Source organism: Elephas maximus, chromosome 5, assembly GCF_024166365.1.
Source record: "Elephas maximus indicus isolate mEleMax1 chromosome 5, mEleMax1 primary haplotype, whole genome shotgun sequence".
Lineage (NCBI taxonomy): Eukaryota > Metazoa > Chordata > Mammalia > Proboscidea > Elephantidae > Elephas > Elephas maximus.
The window spans coordinates 79,277,017-79,298,412 of NC_064823.1; the positions used below are offsets into that span (position 1 = coordinate 79,277,017).

Consider the following 21,396-nt stretch of genomic DNA (forward strand, 5'->3'; position numbering starts at 1 on the left):
AAAGAATTCAAGGTATAAAACAAGGTGTATAGTTCACAACTACTTAGGCAAAAACAAGTAATGTATTCATACACTTGTGTATGCATAGACCATCTAGTTATCACAAGAAACTAGCTAACAGTAGTTACCTTGAGGGAAGCACAACTGAGTGGCTGGAGGACAACGGTGGGAGAAAGACCTACTTTTCACTACATACTCTTTCTACTTTTTGAATGGCTTACCATGAGTATCTTTTCAGAAGGTTAATGAATTCATTGCAATTAATAATTAAAAACAAAACGCAATCATTTATGTTGCTGTCAGGATACTATAGAATCCTCAAGGGCAAGGGAATATGTGTCTTACTAATTTCAAATCACCAATACCTTACATGGTATCTGACATGCAGCAGATGTTCAACAAAGTATGCTGAATAAGAGATAACTGTGGTAAATTTGTCAAATATTCAATTAAGTTTGCAGAAACAAAATATATTAGCAAATGAGGGTTTACAAATTCACCAAAAATTTTCCACACTTTAGTTTTCATTTTCGGCATTATAACCTGAGGATTATATTCTAGGAAATTCAGCCAAATCGTAAAACTTTGTAGGTTGAGCTCAATTTCCATTTCAGTCCTACCCTCCAAACCCACTGCTTCCATTACCCTAAAAGCAGTGAAGAGACATAGTTCTAGAGTCAGGCAGCTTGGACCGAAATGCTCCTTCCAACACTTTCTACCTATGTGACTGTGGACTTTACTTAACCTCTCTAGGCTTCCATTTCTCCATCTGTAAAATGTTTATAACAGTATCTGTACCTCATAGAGTTACTGTGATTATTAAATGAGCTAACACATGTAGTGTGCTCAATATAGTAGGCATTCTGTAAATGTTACCTATCATTACTTCTGCAGCTTTTCAGCACCTTATTGTAACTGTCACTGAGACACTTCTTCAGCTTCAAAAAAGGTGATATTGAGGAAGAAAACATTCAGAAAAAGGGTGATGTAACCATCATCTTTCACTGTTTTCATACTTCATTAGCATCAGTGTTACCTAAAACAAAACAATTAGTGTTATGCCCCAGATGGTATAACATAGGAGCTTGAAAGGTTAGACCAATATCTGCCTTTTAGTCCTTTGCCTTAGGAAGGGGCAAAGCAATAACGCTATTAGGCTATCTATCATATTGCCATTTGGTTTAGCAAGGTCATGGCAGTATGAATGGAGAAAAGGATTAGGTTCCTATTTCAGTAAGAAATCAATTCCTGCCCTTGGAAATGAAAGTTGGGAGAAGAAATTCCATTCCTTTAGGTGTCTACATATTCAAACTTTATATAAAGCAATACAAGTTTATATTACATTTTGCAAATCTGAAATTCCACTATATAATCACAGTACAGGCATGTATTTATAATACACGACCTATAAAAAGTACCCAACAGGAAAAAATGTAATTTAAAGAGCAAAATCAGCTACACACACACAATATCTTAATTAAAATTCACTGATTGGAACAGTGGGTTCTGTTCTAAAGAGGCAGTGATAGAATACTGGAAAAAGCTTGGGTTCTGGAACTAAACTCCTTGGATTCAAATCCTAGTCCCAACACATACTAGCTCTTTGACTCTGGGCAAGTATATAACCTACCTGTGCCTTGACTGTCTTATCTGTAAAACACAGATAATAACAATAGCTTCCTCAAAATGTTGCTGAGGGGGACAAATCAGTTAATGCATGTCAGTATTCAGTTAAGTATTTACTATTATCATAATAAGTGTTACCTTTCTTTCAGGACTAAAGATCAAAGAAACAGAAATGGCAAACCTTTACAATTATAAGTCCCTATGTATATTTATGGGCCCAAGCATAATGTTTATTCATCAAAATTTTAAGTGAGACCAAATAAAATAATAACTAAAAGAAAAAAAAACTTACTTCGTAGCAGCCGCAAAATGTCTGTTGAGCACCAAAATGTTTACAGAACAAGGAGAAGGAGATAGCTGATAAGCCTTCTTGGAAAGACTATGCCTCTGATGATGTATCAAGCCTTGTAAAAAAAAATATGTAAAATATCAATATTAAATAATCATGTTCACAATTTTTTGCATTATAAAAATCAGTGTTTTCCAAAACAACATGCAATATGTGTGATTTTTAGCCAGTCTTTCAAAACTGTAATTATAGAAACTGTGCTTCTCAAAATTAAAACCAGGTAAACGTATCTATATTTAAACCATTTTATCTTCATTTATTTTTAACTTAATTTAGTTCAGGCTCAACAAAGTATGTTAGCTATATTGTTAGGGAGTATGCAGATACACCCCGGAATTTTTTAAATAATTTAAATTTTATTTATTCACATTTTTGAATGGGTAATACATTCACAGAGTTGTCTAAGGCACTCTTGAAGAATAAAAACAAATTGAAGGGATTTGCCCTAACAGAGAAAAAGATTTGTTATAGAGCTATGCTAATTAAGACACTTTGTTATTGGCACAGCTACAATAAAACCAACAAAACCAAACCCGTTGCCATGGAGTCGATTCCGACTCACAGACTAATAAAACAAAATAAAAAGCCCGGCAATAGACCCATGCATACATAGATATTTGAAATAATGACAGAGATGTTATTGTAAGTCAGTGTACAAGGAATTCAATAAGTGGTGCTGAGACAACTGATTGTACACAGTGGGAAAAAAAGTATAATTAGATCCCTACTTAATGCCACACACAAAATATCAAATCTAGATATACTAAAAGGGGCCCTGGCAGCACAGTGGTTAAGAGCTCAGCTGCTAGCCAAAAGGTCTGCAGTTTGAATCAACCAGCCGCTCCCTGGAAATCCTATGGGGCAGTTCTACTCTGTCCTGTACGCGTCGCTACAAGTCAGAATCAACTTTGTGGCAACAGTTTTGGTTTGGTTTTTTTTTTTTTTTTTAAAGAACTGGCATATGAATGGCAAAAGTTTAAGGCTTTCAGAATATAGAAAAATATCTTTCTGACTTTAAGGAAGGTAATAATTTCACAAACAGCCCCAAATAAAAAACTGAACCCATTGCTATCGAGTTGATTTCAACTCATAGCAACCCGATACAACACTAGCCAAAAAGTGACATTAGTGTTAAGAATTTCTGTTCATCAAAAGACACTTTAAAGACAGCAAATAGACAAGCCCCAAACCAGGAAAATATATTAGCAACATACATAATTGACAAAGGATTAATATCCAGGATATATAAAAATATACTCAACTGAAAAGTGAGAAAAAGACTTACTTCTAATTGAAAAAGAAACACAAATGATGCATAAATATATGAAAAGATGCATAACATCATTAGTAATCACATAAATACAAATTTAAATCACAATAAAATATAATTTTATATCAATGCTATTCAAAGGGTGGTTAGCGGGCCTGTTTGTTACAGGTCTGTAACCAATTAAGATTATACCAGCATGTAAATCAACCACATCACTAAGTACATTGTTCAATTTGTCTTTTTTTTCTCCAAAGACTTTATCAACAAAGGAAGCAGTTCTTTGATCTTATTGTAGCAGGTAACAGTTTGCAGACCACATAATTTAAATAGCACTGTTTCACATACATCAGATTGGCAAAACTTAAAAAAAAATCAGGGGTCAATGAAAACATCAAGTAAAGGGTAAATTTTATACATTGGCAATAAAAGTGTGAACTGGAATACCACTTTGGAAAGCAGAGGTTGGGGCTGAATACAAACATCTCAATGATTCTGCAATTTCATTTCTAGGCATGTACCCTAGAGGAACTCCTGTACATGTGTACTAAGAGACATGCACAACAACAATCATGGTATAGTTGTTTATGGTAAGAAAAATGCAAGAAAGAAACCAAACGTTTATCTACACTAATAAATAAAAGCTGCCATTTAGTTCATTTTGATTCATGGTGACCTCATGTGTGTCAGAACTGTGCTCTGAAAGATTTTCAATGGCTGATATTTCAGAGCTAGATCACCAAGCCTTTCTTCCGAGATGCCTCTGGATAGACTCCAACTACCAACCTTTCAGTTAGCAGCTGAGTGCATTAACTGCACCACCCAGGAACCGGTCATCTTTGCTAAAACCAAAAAGAAAAAAACACCAAACCTGTTGCCGTCAAGTCAATTCTGACTCATAGTGACCCAACAGGACAGGGCAGAACTGTCCCATAGGGTTTCCAAGGAGCACCTGGTGTATCTGCACTGCTGACCTTTTGGTTAGCAGCTGTAGCACTTAACCACTACGCCACCAGGGTTTTCACTGTCACTGGAAATAAGTTGTGGTATATTCCTATCAAGGAGCCCTGGTGGCACAGTGGCTAAAGTGCTTGGCTACTAACCGAAAGGCCGGAGTTCGAACCCACCAGCCGCTCCACGGGAGAAAGAGGTGGCAGTCTTCTTTCATAAAGACTTAGCCTTGGAAACCCTATGGGGCAGTTCTACTCTGTCCTATAGGGTCACCATGAGTCGGAATTGACTTGATAGCAGTGGGTTGGCGTTTTGGGTTTATATCCCTATAATGGAAAGCTATAACCCCCCCCCCCAGGGGCCATCGAGTCGATTCCGACTCATAGCGACCCTGTAGGACAGAGTAGAACTGCCCTATAGGGTTTCCAAGGAGCGCCTGGCGGATTTGAACTGCCGACCCTTTGATGAGCAGCTCTAGCACTTAGGACTGTAAAAGTGAATAAACTCTATGTGGCAGATATGAATCTCACAAACATAATGTGGAGGGAAAAAAAGCATGTTGCAGAAGAACTCATTTGGTATTTGATTTTAAAGTTGCAAAACATGCCAACACTAAACAACATTCTATTTAGGAGTTGGTACATATGTGTCAAAGATATACAAAAAAAAAAAACCAAAGATGTGATAAAATAGAAATTCGGCAAAAGTGGTTACCACTGGAGAAAAAGCAGAACAGAAAACACACACAGGGCTTTGTCGGAATTGATAACATTTTTTGTTTGTTTTTTAAGCTTAACAGTATTCAGAGGTGTAAGCTATTATTATTCTTTATATATTACATGTATGTCATATTCTTTTTGTATGTAGAAATACTGGAAAAATATTTTTACTTAACGATTACAAAAGAACATGCATACAGAAGACCGAAGAACTGATGCCTTTGAATTACGGTGTTGGCGAAGAATACTGAATATACCATGGACTGCCAGAAGAATGAACAAATCTGTCTTGGAAGAAATAAAGCCAGAATGCTCCTTAGATGTGAGGATGGTGAGACTGCATTTCACGTACTTAAGACATGTTAAACAGAAGGGACCAGCTGCTGGAGAAGGACATCATGCTTGGTAAAGTAGCAGGTCAGAGATAGAGAGGGGACCCTCAACGAGATGGACTGACACAGTGGCTACAACGATGGTAGCAAGCATGCCAACAGTTGTTAGGATGGCGCAGAACTAGGGAGTGTTTTGTTCCATTTTACACGTGGTTTGTTGCTATGAGTTGGAACCTACTGGATGGCGCCTAACAACATACATACAATGGAATTCTACACAACAATAAGAATAATGATGAGTTCACGAAACACCTTAATAACATGGACAAATCTGGAGGACATCATGCTGAGTGAAATAAGGCAAACAAAAAGACAAATATTACATGATAGCACTTTTATAAAAAGTCAAGAATAGGCATACACAGAGAAAGCAGTGTTCTTTGATGGTTACCAGGGATGGGAGAGGGAGGAACAGGGAATCACTTACTGGATAGTAGACGTGTTAATTCTGGTAATGGGAAAGGCAATACACAATATGGGGGAAGTCAGCAAAACTTGACCAAGGTAAATGAAGACACTGAGAGGTACACAAGAAAAAAGGACAACTTAGGTAAATGCCATAGCATATACAATTTGGCAACAGTAATAACAAGCAAAATATATATGAATGATTACATAGGTAGATAATGTATGTTACATGGGTGGGGGGAGGCATATGGGAGTACATGCACGTGTAATACCCACTGCCGTCAATTCCAACTCATAGCAACCCTATAAGACAGAGTAGAACTGCCCCATGGGGTTTCCAAGACTGTAAATCTCCTGCAGAGTGGCTGGTGGGTTTGAACTGCTGACCTTGGCGTTAGCAACCAAGCACTTAACCACTGTACCACCAGGGCTCCTTTGCACAAACATATATAGGTATATTTGTTAGCATATGTATATATATGTTTATATGTACTGCATATATACCCACATATACGATAGACAGGGGCACAGTTAGGAATACCTGCTAGACATACTCAAACACTTTGTGGGATAGATTTACTGGGTTCGAAGGCTCAGGACCATAGTTTTGTGGGACAACTGGGTCAACTGGCATAACTTAGTTCATAAAGATAATGTTCTACATCCTAGTTTGGTGAGTGGCATCTGGAATCTTCAAAACTTGCAAGCAGCCACCTAAAATACAACTATTGGTCTCTTCCCATTTGGAGCAAAGGGGTGTGAAAGAAACCAAAGACTTAAGAAATCAGTCCACAGGACTAATGGCCCATGTGAACCACAGCCTCTTCTAGCCTGAACCAGAAGATCTAGATGGTGCCCAGCTACTACCACCAACCATTCTGACCAGGAACACAACAGAAGGTCCTGCTTAGAATGGAAGAAAAAGGTAGAACAAATACCAAATTCATTAAAAAAAAAAAAAAAAAAAACCAGTCTTACTGGATTACTAGAAGGTAGAGGGAACCCTGAGACTATCACCCTACAACATCCTTCTAATCTGGAACTGAAGCCACTCCTGGAGGTCACCTTTCTGCCAAATAATAGATTGGCCTAAAAAATAAACAGTAACACCATTGCGTTTAACATAACCAATGTCACAGATAATTTGTGTATGAATTTTTTAATGGGAACCTAATTTGCTGTGTATACTTTCATCTAAAATACAATAAAATACTCCAGAAAAGAATATACAAAAGTAAAGTCTTCCTTCCATTCCTGACCACTTCCTCTCCATGTTAGCAATTTTTTGTGCATCTTTTTAGAAATAGTAAATGTACATATAAGTATTCCAGTTCCAGTTGCCATTGAGTCAATTCCAACTCAATAGGGTTTTCATGGCTGTGGCCTTTCAAAAGCATATCACCAGGCCTTTCTTCTGAGGCACCTCTGGGTGGAGGTTTGAACTGCCAACCTTAACAACCAGAGCTTAACTATTTGTGCAACCAGGGATGCCGTATATAAGAATATGAGTACCAATATAATTATCCCTTTTATTGAAAAATGGTAGCACACTGTATTCCCTGTTCTGTACCTTGCTTTTTCACTTACGGTATTACAGCCCCTTTTCACCCATATGTATATATAAGATGTTGTTGTTGCATGCCATCAAGTTAATTCTGACTCATAACTACCCTATACGAGAGAGTGGAATGTCCTATAGAGTTTCCTAGGCTGTAATATTTACAGGAGTAGCTCTGCAGGTCTTTTCTCCCGCAGAGCTGCTGGTGGGTTTGAACCACTAATCTTTCAGTTAACAGCCAAGCAGTTAACCATCGTGCCAAGAGGGCTTCTGACATATAAGAGAGATGTGTGTGTGTGCGTGTGTGTATATATATATATATATATATATAAAAGATAATTTCATATATATGCCTGTTATGGATTGCATTATGTCCCTCAAAAATATGTACTGTAAATCCTAATCTCTATGCCTGTAGTTAGAATCCCATTCGGGAATGGATCATTTTTGTTATGTTAGTAAGACAAGGTGTATCTTGAGTCAATCTCTGTTGAGACATAAAAGAGATTAAACAAGTGTGCAGAGGACAGATGGGGTTAGACAGATGTCAACACATATGGACATCTCCAACGAACCAGGAAGCAAAAGCTAAAGAGAGAAAGACCTTCTTCCCTAGAGCTGGCGCTCTGAATTTGGACCTTGTAAAATGTGAGAGATTAAATTTGCTTGGTAAAGCCACACACCTGTGGCATTTCTGTCATAGTAGCACAAGATAACTATGACAGAATTTGGTACTGGAAGAGTGGAGTGCTGCTCTAATGGTTACGTAAAATGTGGAAGCGGTTTTGGAATTGGGTAATTGGTAGAGGATGGAAGAGTTTTATGGTGCCTAATAGTAAAAGCCTAAGCCTAGGTTGCCTTGAAGAGACTGTTGGTAGAATTACAGATGTCAAAGGAAATTCTGGTGAGAGCTCAGAAGGAAGCAAGGAGAGCTACAGAGGAAGTCTCTAACATCTTAGAGAATACATACGACACCAGCAACAGAATGTTGCTAGAAATGTGGACCTTAAATGTGCTTCTGGTGAGGCTTTAAAAGGAAATGGTGAACATGTGATTGGTCAATGAAGGAAGAGCAATGCTCTTCATGCAGTGGCAAAGAACCTGTCTGAATTATGTTCAAATGTTTTGTGGAACTTGAACTTGTAGCTGATGAACTTGGATATCTAGCTGATGAGATTCCTAAGCAAGATCGTGTGGTCATGTGGTTTCTCCTTACCACTTACAGTAAAATGCGAGAGAAAAGAGATGAACTTAAAAATGAACTGTGCAAATGAAAGCAGAACTTAAAGATTTAGAAAATTCTGTGGTACAAACTAAGGACACACGTCTTAGAATGTTCACCCAAGGACGTGGCTACACAATCTTTTGTTAAAAAGATTAAGTCTGTGACTGACGGATCTAACAAACTACCACAGCAGAAAACCTATCAGCTTAGACTGAAGGAGGCAAAGAACGAACAAAAGGAAAGAATGCTGTCTGACTCTTGGAATTCTATAGGCAGGAAACAGGCCAAAGGAACTACACCTATTGTCCTCCAAGAAAAGAAAAAAAACATCCCTGGAGCAGCTCGAAGATCAGCAGAACTGCTGGAAGGAACACGAGAAGCAGGGCCTTCTTGGTTTCAAAGACAGAGGATCATTTTCAAGCCTTGAGAGCTAATGTATTCTGCTAGGTTTGGGGCTTGCTTGGTGCCAGTTATTCCTTCTTTCCCTCCAATTTCTTCCATTTGTAATGGAAATGTCTACCTTGTACCTATTCTACCATTGTACCCTGGAAACAGATAACTTTGTATTCTAGATTTCACAGATTCGTAGATGAAGAGAAATTTTGCCCCAGGACGGAATATGCCTAAGGTCTCACCCACATTTGAGTCAGATGATTCAGAAGATGAGATTTTGGACTTCGAGTTGATTTAAGATTTGGGGGATGATGTGGTAGGCTGAATGTGTTTTGAATGTGGCCGGGACATGAATTTTTGAGGGCCAAAGGGTAGAATGTTATGACTGAATTTTGTCCCCCCAAAATACGTGTTGTAAATCCCAACCTCTATGTCTGTGGTTATAATCCCAAGAGGGAATGGGCTGTCTTAAGTTTAGGCAGGATTAGTGTATGGTATAAAAGAGATTAAAATACAAAATATAAAAGAGATTAAACAAGCAAGCAGATGACAGATGGAATAAGACAGATGCCAAGACACATGGAGATCTCCAAGGAACCAGAAGCAGAAGGTAAACAGACAAGGACCTTCCTCCTGAGCCTACAGAGAGAGAAAACTTTCCCCTAGAGCTGGCACCCTGAATTCATACTTCTAGCCTCCTAAACTGTGAGAAAATAAATTTCTGTTTGTTAAAGCCACCCACTTGTGGTATTTCTGTTATAGCAGCACTAGATAACTAAGACAATGCCCTTCATAAAGTTGTGTGTATATGTATACATTAGAGATAATTTCATATATACCTTTCATAAAGGTATGTGTATATGTATACATTAAAGAGATAATTTCATATCAGCCCATAAAAACTTTGGAAACCCTGGTGGTGCAGTGGTTAAGAGCTACGGCTGCTAACCAAAAGGTCGGCAGTTCAAATCCCCCAGTAGCTCCTTGGAAACCCTATGGGACAGTTCTACTCTGTCCTATAGGGTTGCTATGAGGCAGAATCGACTCGATGGCAATGGGTTTTATAAAGACTTTGTTTTTTTAAGGCTGCAAAGTATTGGGCTATCATAATTTATACTGGTTTTTTTTTTTATTTATAATACTTTGCTGTTACATGCGGTGCTCCAGTGAATAACCTTGCAAACATCATTTTTGAACACACAAATATACTTACACAATAAATTTCTAGAAGTAAATTTGCTGGGTCAAAGGGAAGGAACATTTGTAATTTTGATAAATACTGTTCTGTCTAATGACCGTTCCCATACACATTTCTACCAGCAATGAAAAGACAGCCTGCTCCACACACTCATGCCAACATGGTATGCTACCGAACATTTTGGTCTCTGGCAATCTGGTAAATGAAAGACGGTATGCAGAGTTGTTTCAATTTGAAAGTTTAGTTAGGCTGAGTATATTTTCATATGTTTGTCCATCTATATTCTCTGTTGAACTGGCTTGAACTCCATTTTTCAAATTAGTACCTTACAACTAGATTTTCATGTAAAACAGCTGTTAAAATTCAATACCTTAAAATCGAGTTCATTATATAAAATGTTGCAACAACCAATAATATAGAAATTATAAGACTTGGTCTACACAGCAAGTGAATTCATTTCAGTAAGTTAAGTTTCCAAGTGTATAGTACTATGCATGCAGAATAGCTACAAAGTCCTTACTGTGGTCTACAAGGCCCTACATGAGCTGGCTCCTGCCTACTGCTCAGTACATTGCTCCCACTTGCTCTCTAGGGTCCTTCATTCTGATGCTTGAATACATTAAGTTAACCCCTGCCTCAGGACCTTCATATACGATGTTACATTTGCCTGGAATGAGCTACCGCCTGATCTTCCCACAGCCTACTCTTTAACTTCAGGTCACAGCATAAATGTCACCAAAGTCACACGCCTAACAACTCAATTTCACCTCTAATCTTCCAAGAGAAAGTTAAAGTACAAAATAACCACCAAAACTGAGAATTCTATGAACATATAGAAGTGACTGCTGAGGCAATATATCACACCTATGTACTGATGGACACTATTTGTAGCAGAAATGATGTTAAGGAAGAAAACGAAATAGAATAATTAGATCCAGTTCCTGCCTCCCCAGAATCTCAAATTTAGTGACCTATGCTAAATTTGATATGCAGCAGTCTAAAAGAGATGCTCCATATTTTTAAAGAAACCAGCTATCTTGAAAAATCGAATATGGCAAATGAAGGAACTGGCATTTATCCATTAAAGGTTTGGCAAACAGTTCCAAACAATAATTCTAATTGTATTAAACAAGAGCCCACCAACCCTGGAAACAATAATTCTCTTGAACACTTCAATAGCAATTTGCTATAAAACAATCCACCACTGTCTTTAGAATCCCTAGTCATGAAAACCAGAAATTAAAATTTTCAACAGAAATCTATCAAACTGCTACAGAAAAAGAAAAATCGTATTACAAAAATACCAATATTTAAACACCACTGTTAGACCGTGAAGGGAGCCCTGGGAGCATAGTGGTTAAAGCACTGGACTGCTAACCAAAAGGTCGATGGTTCAAACCCACCAACCATTCTGTGGGAGAAGGATGTGGCAGTCTGTTTCCATAACAATTTACAGCCGTGGAAACCCCATGGGGCAGTTCTATCCTGTCCTATAGAGTCGCTATGAGTCACAATCGAATCAACAGGAGTGGGTCTGGTTTGGGGTTAGACCACGACATCTATATTTTCAATTCCTCTGTAATCAATTTATCTGTATGATTTTATCTCTTTTAACACATTTTTTTCTCCCCTCACTCTTAGCGGATAACCTTGTTTGCTACTCCAGAGAAAACAGAAGCCCCTGGAACTTCTTCCCCTACTTATCACAAAATGTATGAACCTACATGAATCTGCACTCATTCTAAGTCCCTCCTTTCCCCGTCCCCTTAGCAATGACCTGAAAACTACTCCATCTCCTTTGCTGGTTTATGCTCTTATACCTGATGATGAAAGGTTAGATTTCATCAGGAGTCAGTCCTATATGGCCTCCTTATCTGGCTCTATAATCTTTGCCCTCCCTAGGAGATCTTATTCACCTAGTCTTTGCTTTCTCAGTGCAACCACTACAGTCCAGATGAGGGTCATCTACAACTTGGATTACTGCTTTGCAGCCTCCAAACTGTTCTATCTCCATTCTTGGCCCCCTCCATTTCTTTTCCAGCTTTCAGCAGAAGGAATCACTATCTCCTTAAAACACTTCAATAGCTTCAGCTTGCTCTTTGAATAAAGTAAATTCTTAAAAGATCTTCCATGAGCTAGTCCTAATCTATCTGGTGAGCTTCATCTAGGACCACTCTCCCTCACATCCTCCGTGCTTCAAATACACTGGCCTCCTTTCAGTTACTTGAAACACCCTGTTCTTTACCACTTTTGGATTTTCAAACATAATCTTCCCTCCATCGGTGATTCTCCCCTACCACTCCCCACTTCTTCTTCATGTAGCTAATTCATAGTTACCAAGTCACTGGGGGCAGCAGTGATTCAGTAGTAGAATTCTTGCTTCAGTATGGGAGACCTGGATTCTATCCCCAACCAGTGCACCTCATGCGCAGCCACCACCCATCCGTCAGTGGAGGCTTTTGTGTTGCTATAACGCTGAACAGGTGTCAGAGGAGCTTCCAGACTAAGACAGACTAGGAAGAAAGGCCTGACAATCTACTTCTGAAAAATCAGCCAATAAAAACTCTATGAATCACAACGGCCTGATCCCATTGCATGTGGGGTTGCCATGAGTATGGGGTCAAACTGATGGAGCTAACAACAACAACTTAAAACATTACTTCTTCAGCTAAGCCTTCTCTGAAGACTCAGAAAAGATTAGATCTTGCAAACACACTCTTATAGCACCTTGATCTTTCCCTTCATAGCACTCAGGAGAAATGTAATTACAGAAATAATCATGCAATTAATGTCTGCTCCTCAGTAGATGATAAGCACTTGGGTAGGGGATGTGTATACTTGTTTAGCATTGCGTCCTTCACACTTATCACACTGGTAAGCAGAGGCCAAACGTCTGTTGTATAAATGAAGAAAATTTGAGCAAATGAAAGCAAAAACTGAATTTAAATTACTTTAAATATTATCAATTACAACACATGGAAGGAGGGGGCTCTTTCTGATTTTTTTTTTTTTTTGATAATCCATCCACTCATTCATTCAACATCGATTTACCACATGCCAGCACTGCTTTAGGCATTTAGAATACAACAGCAAACAAAACAAAAATCCTTGTCCTTGTGGAGCTTATATTCTAGCATAGTAGAAGATATCAATAAACATAATATGGGGGTAGAGAGGATAAGACAGTTGGGAAAAGGGATTGAGAGTCAGGGGAAAAGTGGGCTGCAATTTTAAATAAGGTGGTCTGTTGTACACAAGGTTGCTATGAGTAGGAACCAACCCGACGGCACCTAACAACAACAAGGTAGGCCTCATTGATAAGGTGATATTTGAGAAAAAAACGTGAAGGAAATGAGAAAGTTAGCTAGGAAGATATCTAGGAAAAAAGTATTGCTGGCCAAAGGAACAACCAGTGCAGAGTCCCCAAGGCAGGAGTATTCTCAGTGTGATTAAGGAACAGAGAGGCCAGTGTGGCTAGAGCAGAATGAACAAGGAGGGTGGCTGAAGAAATCAGAGAAGTAAGCTGGGTAAGTGGGATGGGAGAAGGCAGGTACCAGATGATGTAGAATACTGTACCCCGATGCTGTCCAAGAGAAATATAATGCGAGCCACACATGTGAGCCGTATGTGTAAATTCTAAATTTCCTAATAATCCTAATAGCCATAATAAAAAAGGTAAAAAGAAACCAGTGAAATTAATAAAAAAGTTAATAATACATTTTATTACAGCTGTTTTTGTTATGTTGTTAGGTGCCATCGTGTTGATTACGACTCATAGTGGCCCCATGGGAAAGAGCAGAACTGCCCAATAGGGTTTTCTAGGCTGCAATTTTTACAAAAGCAGATTGCCAGGTCTTTCTCCTGTGAAGCCACTGGGTAGGTTCCAACCACAAACCTTTCTGTTAGCAGCCAAGTGCTTATTATTACTACATGTCATCACTATACAAGATATTGAAATATTTTACTTTTTTTTACACCAAGTCTTCATAATCTAGTGTGTATTTTCCACACTCAACTTGGATTTGTCATATTTCCAGTGCTCAATGATGCCTACCAAAATGGATACCACAGCTATAGGCTCTTGTAACAACACCAGATTTATAAAAACGGGGAAGCTCTGCAGAGTTCTGAGCATAGGTGTAACATGATTTAAGTTATTAAAGGACCAATTTCATTACTTGTTGAGAGTAGACTGTAGAGAAGCCCAGGTGAAAGACTGCAGTGGCTTGGAACAAGGCAGCTGCAATGGAGCAAGAAGTCAGATTTTAGATTTATTTTGAGGATAAAGTCAACAGGATTTCCCAACTGATTTAATGTGAAGTGTGAGGAAAAGAGAGGAGTCAAAGATAATTCTAAGGTTTTGACCTAGGCAACTGAAAGTTGCTAACAATCAAGATGGGAAAGACTGCAGGCTACAATTATGAGTTCAATTTTGGACAAGTGTGAGGTGCTGGATTAGACAGTCAAGTGCAGACCTAGAATAAGCAGATGGATATAAGAATCTTTAAAATTCAGGAGACAGGCCCAGCTGTAGATACAAATTTGAGAGTCATCGAGATAAAGACAGTAATAGTCAAAGCCACAAGTTCTGTATGAGATCACCCAAAGAGTGAGTTTAGATATAGAAGAGATGAGGATGAAGGACGGAATTCTGGCTTCTGGGGCATTCCAAGATATGAGATTGGGGAGAGGAGGAGGGGCCAGCAAAGTAATTTGAGAAAGAATGACTGGTGAGGAAGAAAGAAAATTAACAGAGGGAAGTATCCTGGAAACCAGGAGAAGAAAGTGTGGCAAGAAGGGAATGATAGCCTTCAGTCTCTTTTTGGTTTCTTTGGTTTTGTCTAATACATTATTTCTGTTTGTAGCCCTGTTGGCGCAGTGGCTAAGAGCTTGGCTGCTAATGAAATGGTTGGCAGTACGAATCCACCAGCCACTCCTTGAAAACCCTATCGGGCAGTTCTATTCTGTCCTATAGGGTTGCTATGAGTTGGAATCCACTCCACAGCAACAGGTATGAAGATAATGTCATCAAGATATGCACTTTGGTTTGTTCACTGAGTAGTCTGTAGGGTCATCACTATCTTTTAACCAACACCTGTGCCAAATAGAGAAAGCTGGTTTTGACACTGAGCTTTTCTATAGGAAGCTCAAAGAGAAAACTGTGATGCAGTAAAAAAAAAAAAAATCACTGTACTAGAGTGCAAGCTTGAGTCCTGGCTCTGCCACTTACTAGTTATGTGAACTTGGGCCCATGCTGGATCAGTTTCGTCCTCTGTAAAACTAGGATGAGGTTGACTTCTGCCTCCATCTACAAAGCTTCCTTATTTAAATAACAATATGTATAACATTGCTTCGAAAACATTCTCCAAGGGTTTTAGGCTGTTATTCTAGCTAACACTCTTGACTTTATTAACTGCTGAAAAGAACTGCTATCAAGAAATACTACTGCATTAGCTCCCAAGTGGTAATTGTTGATCCAAATGAGTCAATGTCTGGAAGTTTAAGAACTCGGATCGCCTGCAAGGATGAACTCCAAAAGCATCCGCAAGCACTTTGTAAACTATTAAGGTTTACAAATGTAAGCCAATAAAAATATAGCATATTTCCCTTACCAGAACTCATTGCTTCATGTATCAAACTCCTTCCCCCTTTCCCTGAGGCGATCCCACTCTCCCAGTACAGAGGCATAACCTTGTCTCCGCCTTCTTCCCCATGGGCACCGAGAAGGGCGTCAATGTATACCTTCCTCTCATCCTTCTATTCCCCCGCACGGCTCCAGTAAGGAGTGAAACCCCTGATAAGGTCACTTTTAAGTAGTGATGACCCTTTGAAGAACATAAAGCCCAAAGACAACAGGAAGAACTTCGGATCCCAGTGCATATCCATGCTTAGGAAAGTCCTGCTTGTACTCTGCTCCGATATGAGATTCTGCACCACAGCCTTTTTCCTTGCAAGCCAAGACAACACCCGGCTTACCTCTACCGAGGCATCTTGCGGCCGCCGCCATGTTGACGATTCCGGATTGTGCGGACGAAATTGGGCCTACTCTTCAACTGGGAAGAGTTTTTAAAAAGCGTTCCGTTCCGGAATTGGCGGAAGGGGAAGAGTTAGAATAAAGCAGGGGGCGGAGACCAAAGAAAGGCTTCGCTGAGGGAGGAGGAGAGCGGAGCGTGGCGCAGCACGCACTGGCGCCCAGTGGCCGTGTTGCTGTAGGTCCGGTGCTGTGTGGGACTTTACGTTTCGTGGTTCCGGCAGGACAGTCCCCCTCCCCTTGCCTTGGCGTGGATTCTGACTGAAGCGACCCTATAGGACAGAGTAGAACTGCTACCATTCCTAGAAAATAAGGGCCTGTTGGCGATGCCACGACTATTTCTCTCTCTCTGTCTCTCTTTCTCTCCATTTCTCCTCCTCGCCAGGTTTCCAACCTTATGAAGATGTGGAAAAAATATTCGCCAGGCTTTCCGCCACCACCCAAGGGAAGTGTTCCACTCACTCAAAAACTTTCTTTTTAATTCAGTGCAATATCAGCATAGTTGTACATTAATTTTACATCAATCTGCCCTCCATTTTTCTTTGGCAGGCAAGCTGTGCCAATAGGATCAATAGGATGATAGTATTTGACGTTTGTATAACACGTCCGGTTCTAAAATGGCAGATTTGAGATCTATGCACAGGTTATTCTGATTTTAAAAAATTCAGTGCCCTTTCAATTACGTCACAGCTGTCAGTACGGTATATCTAAAACAAATCTGATGACAGTTCAAAACACTCCAGCGACCATCTTTTTTCCGCCTACCTACAAAAAAAAATTTTTTTTTTTTTTTACCAAGCCACAAACCCCAGCCAACCCTGCCCCCAACACACACACACACACCGCACACACACACACACACATACACACACTCTCTGTCTCTCTCTCTCTCTCTCTCTCCCTCTCTCTATCACCTCCATGACTTTATTATGTCCCCTTGGGGCTTGGAATATCTGTACCACATCACCTAGCTAACGCCTGCTTTGTTTTGTTTTTAAATATTCGGCTCAAGCTTCACTGGTTTGAGGAAGCCTCTCTAGCTTCCTACTCTGGGTATGGCCACCTTTTCCTGGTTTTGAACAGTACCCAGGACTTATATCTGTTTTTGTTCGTTTTTAATAGCGTTGCTGAGATATAATTCACATACCATACAATTCACCAGTTTAAATTGTACAATGAATGGTTTCTAGTATATTCACAGAGATGTGCAACCATCATTACACTATATCTCTACAGCAGTCTGCTCTTTGTGGGCAGAAATCGTGTCTTATTCATTTTTGTAATGTCAGCACCTACTAGAGTGCCTGGCACATAGGAACCCCTCAATAAATGTTCAATAAGTGAATGTATGCATATATGAACTAAAACTAGTGACTGAATTAGAAAAGGCAAGCCTACAAAATTAACTTGCTTCCAGGAAGTTGGTCACAGGAACTTGGACAGGATCAAAGTAGAAATTTCCCAGAGCTTTACATTATGTTTGGAAACCCTAGCAGCTTAGTGGTTAAGAGCTATGGCTGCTAATGGAAAGGCTGGCAGTTTGAATTCACCAGGCGCTCCTTGGAAACTCTGTGGGGCAGTTCTACCCTGTCCTATAGGACTGCTATTCAGAATCAACTCTACGGCAACGGGTTTGGTTATTTTATGTTTATACATAGTACCCCTCTACATGGAGAATAAGATTTCTTAATTTATTGCCTTATCTTGTTAACACCTAAGCAGTTATTTCAAAGGTTCTACAACCATTCGTAGCTGTTATGTTTAAAAAAAAATCCAAGGAATTTTAATCTACTTTTATAACTTTCCTCCCTCCCTCCACTTTTCCTTCCTCCTGCCTTTCCACAAATATTTGAATGCCTGCTATGTGTCAAGTGGTGTGCTTGGCTATGTACGAATTCAGTGAATAAAACCAACACAGTCAGAACTCTCATAGAAGTTAAAAACTAGTCCCGTTTGATGGTAGATGCCAGAACTGGAGAAAAGTCACTGAGACCAATGCAGGCATAAACACCTGTGTCACAGGCACCTGGTTCTCAGACTCTACATCCCTTCCTTTACCACTGCTGACCTGCGTTTTCAGACTTATGTCTTCTGTCTGATAGGAGAATTTAAAATCCAATATTAGAACTCAGAGTAACATGTAGTATGCTTGTAGTAGTAGCCTTATTACAGCAATGTCCTTCAGAGGTGCACCTTACCCAAGTTGCACAGTTTGAACATCAGAACTTGATGGCATTAGTCAGGTTGGGTCCAGGCCCCAGTTACATGTATGTATAACAACACATACACAGGTTTTTTAGATTGAGAATTCATAAGAACTGCAAAAAGATTTGTTGGAAATAATTAAATACACACTCCAAAATGAGAACTCCAAGCCTCTAAATATTTAATAAATGATAAGGTTCTCCTCATTATGTTAAGGCTAAGCAGTGGTTCTCTGTAGGTTTGAATCCCATCATCATAACTTGTAAGGAGCACTGATGGCACAGTGGTTAAGCACTTGGCTGCTAACCCAGAGGTCAGCAGTTTGAACCCACTAGCCACTGTGGGAGAAAGATGTGGCCGTCTGCTTCTGTAAAGATTTACAGCCTTGGAAACCCTATAGAGCAGCTCTACTCTGTCCTATAGGGTCGCTATGAGTTGGAATCAACTCTACCACCATGGGTTTATCATAATTTATTAGCTATGTGACCTGGGGAAGTTACTACTACATCTCTCTGAGGCTCAGTTTTCTTATCTGAGACGTAGGACTAATAATGGGATAATTCAGTGAGGTACTACTGGCATAGCCTCAATTAATGTTAAATATTATCATTATTAAGGAACCAATGAGAACTGTTAACCAGAGAGACAAAATGAATAGGCTGTTTTAGATGCTCCTCTTTCTAAAATCAGCTTATTTCTTAATAGGACCCATGCTGTTCTTGTCCCAGTATGTGCTAGGATATCTTTCTTCCCATCAGAACTTTTATTAGCATTTCCAGAAAGTCTTTAGACTCTGTTCATGTACTTCCTCAAAGTTCACTTTTAATGTAACTTTTCCCAGTTGATTTCTAGGAAAGTTTACATGTTCTAGGAGTCTTGGCAAAATGCCAGCTGCCTGCTTGGCTAATTTCCCTGGGAAAGCTTCTACATGTTTGCTAGACCGGCAGGTCTGTTGATCTGTGTTCTTGCCTTCTCCAGCCATCTTCCAGCTGAGCTGGAAACTCCTTTGCAAGAAAAGTCACATCCCATTTGGGGTTCCAGTTGAAAATGGAAATTCTTATTGAACAACAATGAGGAACTACATGAGTTTTCTCATTTTAGTACTGTGCATCAGAATCATCCAAATGGCTTGTTAAAACTCACACTTCTGGGCCCCACCCCTAGAGTTTCTGGTCAACAGGTCTGGATTTGGGTACAATAATTTGCATTTCTAGTATGTTTGTTTCACTTGGATCCACCGTCAACATCCATGGAAGCAGCAGTCAAGAAATCAAACAGCAAACTCCAGAAGATAAGCTAGATAGCTGTGATCTTCTAAAAATTAAACACTTATGCTCATCAAAACACTTCACCAAAATGGTAAAAAGAAAACCTACAGACTAGGGAAAAAAATTTTGGCTGTTACAAATCCAATAAAGCTCTAATTTCTACAATATATAGGAAAGTTCAATACCTCTACAACAAAAAGACAAATAATCCAATTAAAAAATGGGCAAAGGATATGAACAGAAGCCTCACCAAAGAAGATATTCACATGGCTAATAGACACACGAGGATATGCTGGAGATCAGTAGCCATTAGAGAAATGCAAATCAAAACCACAATGAGATACCATCTTACCCCAGCATTACTGGCACAAATCAAAAAAACAGAAAATAACAAATGGTGGAGAGGCTGCGAGGAGACTGGAACTTTTATGCACTGCTGGTGGGAATGCAAAACGATACAAAGATTTTGGAAAATGATATGGCGCTTCCTTAGAAAGCTAGAAATAGAAATACCATGTGATCCAGTAATCCCATTCCTAGGAATATATCCTAGAGAAATAAGAGTCATCATATGGACAGACATATGCACACCCATGTTCATTGCAGCATTGTTCACAATAGCAAAAAGATGGAAACAACCTAGATGCCCATCAACAGATGAATGGATAAACAAACTGCGGTACATACACACAATGGAGTACATGTAATGATAAAGAACAATGATGAACCTATGATGCATCTCACAATATGGATGATCTGGGGGGCATCATGCTGAGTGAAATGTCAATCACAAAAGGACAAATATTGTATGGGACCACTACTATAAAAATTCATGAAAATGTTTACACACAAAAAGAAACAATCTTTGATGCTTACGAGGAGGGGAGGGGAGGGATGGAAAAACTCTAAATAGAAAATAGATAATTGGAAACTTTGGTGAAGGGTAAGACAGTATACAATAATGGGGAAGCCAGCACAACCTGTACAAGGCAAGGTCATGGAAGCTTCATAGACACATCCAAACTCTCTGAGGGATGGAATTACTTGGCTGAGGGTTATGGGGACCGTTGTCTCAGGACTATCTAGTCTGATTGGCATAACATAGTTCACAAAGAAAATGTTCTACATTCCACTTTGGTGAGTAGCATCTGGGGTCATAAAAGCCTGTGAGAGGCCATCTAAGGTACATCACTGGTCTCACCACTTTGGGAGCAAGGGAGAATGAAGAAAACTAAAGACACAAGAGGAAGATTAGTCCAAAGGACTACTGGACCACAACTACCATGGCCTCCACCAGACTGAGTCCAGTATAACTAGATGGTGCCCAGCTACCACCACAGACTACTCTGACAGGGATAACAATAGAGGATCCTGGACAGGGCTGGAGAAAAATATAGAACAAAATTCTAACTCACAAAGAAAGACCAGACTTACTAGCCTGACAGAGACTGGAGAAACCCCAAGAGTATGGCCCCCAGACACCCTTTCAGCTCAGTAATGAAGTCACTCCTGAGTTTCACCCTTCATGCAGAGACTAGACAGGCCCATAAAACAAAATGAGACTAAAGCAGCACACCAGCCCAGGAGGGAACAGGAAAGCTGGTAATAGGGAATCCAAGGCTGAGAAGGGAGAGTATTGACATGTCATGGGGTTGTTAACCAATGCCATAAAACAATATGTGTACTAACTGTTTAATGAGAAGTTAGTTTGTTCTGTAAACCTTCATCTGAAGTACAAAAAAAAAAAAAAAAAGAACAAATAAGATCTAATTATCCTACAAATTAATGGGAGGAAATTAGTATAGA

At 39.5% G+C, this 21,396-nt stretch overlaps 1 protein-coding gene across 4 annotated transcripts in view; it reads right to left on the reverse strand.

The window, feature by feature from the left end:
• Window positions 1–21,396, reverse strand: part of MRPL1 (mitochondrial ribosomal protein L1) — a 155,515-nt gene that overhangs the window by 78,908 nt on the left and 55,211 nt on the right. For 3 of the 4 annotated variants that reach the window (XM_049885945.1, XM_049885946.1, XM_049885947.1), the window contains one exon: window positions 1,919–2,030. In XM_049885945.1, coding sequence (XP_049741902.1) covers window positions 1,919–2,030 — 112 coding nt within the window. Of the gene's footprint in view, window positions 1–1,918; window positions 2,031–16,062; window positions 16,748–21,396 lie in introns of those variants that run through there. The other variant, XM_049885948.1, reaches the window with a different exon arrangement.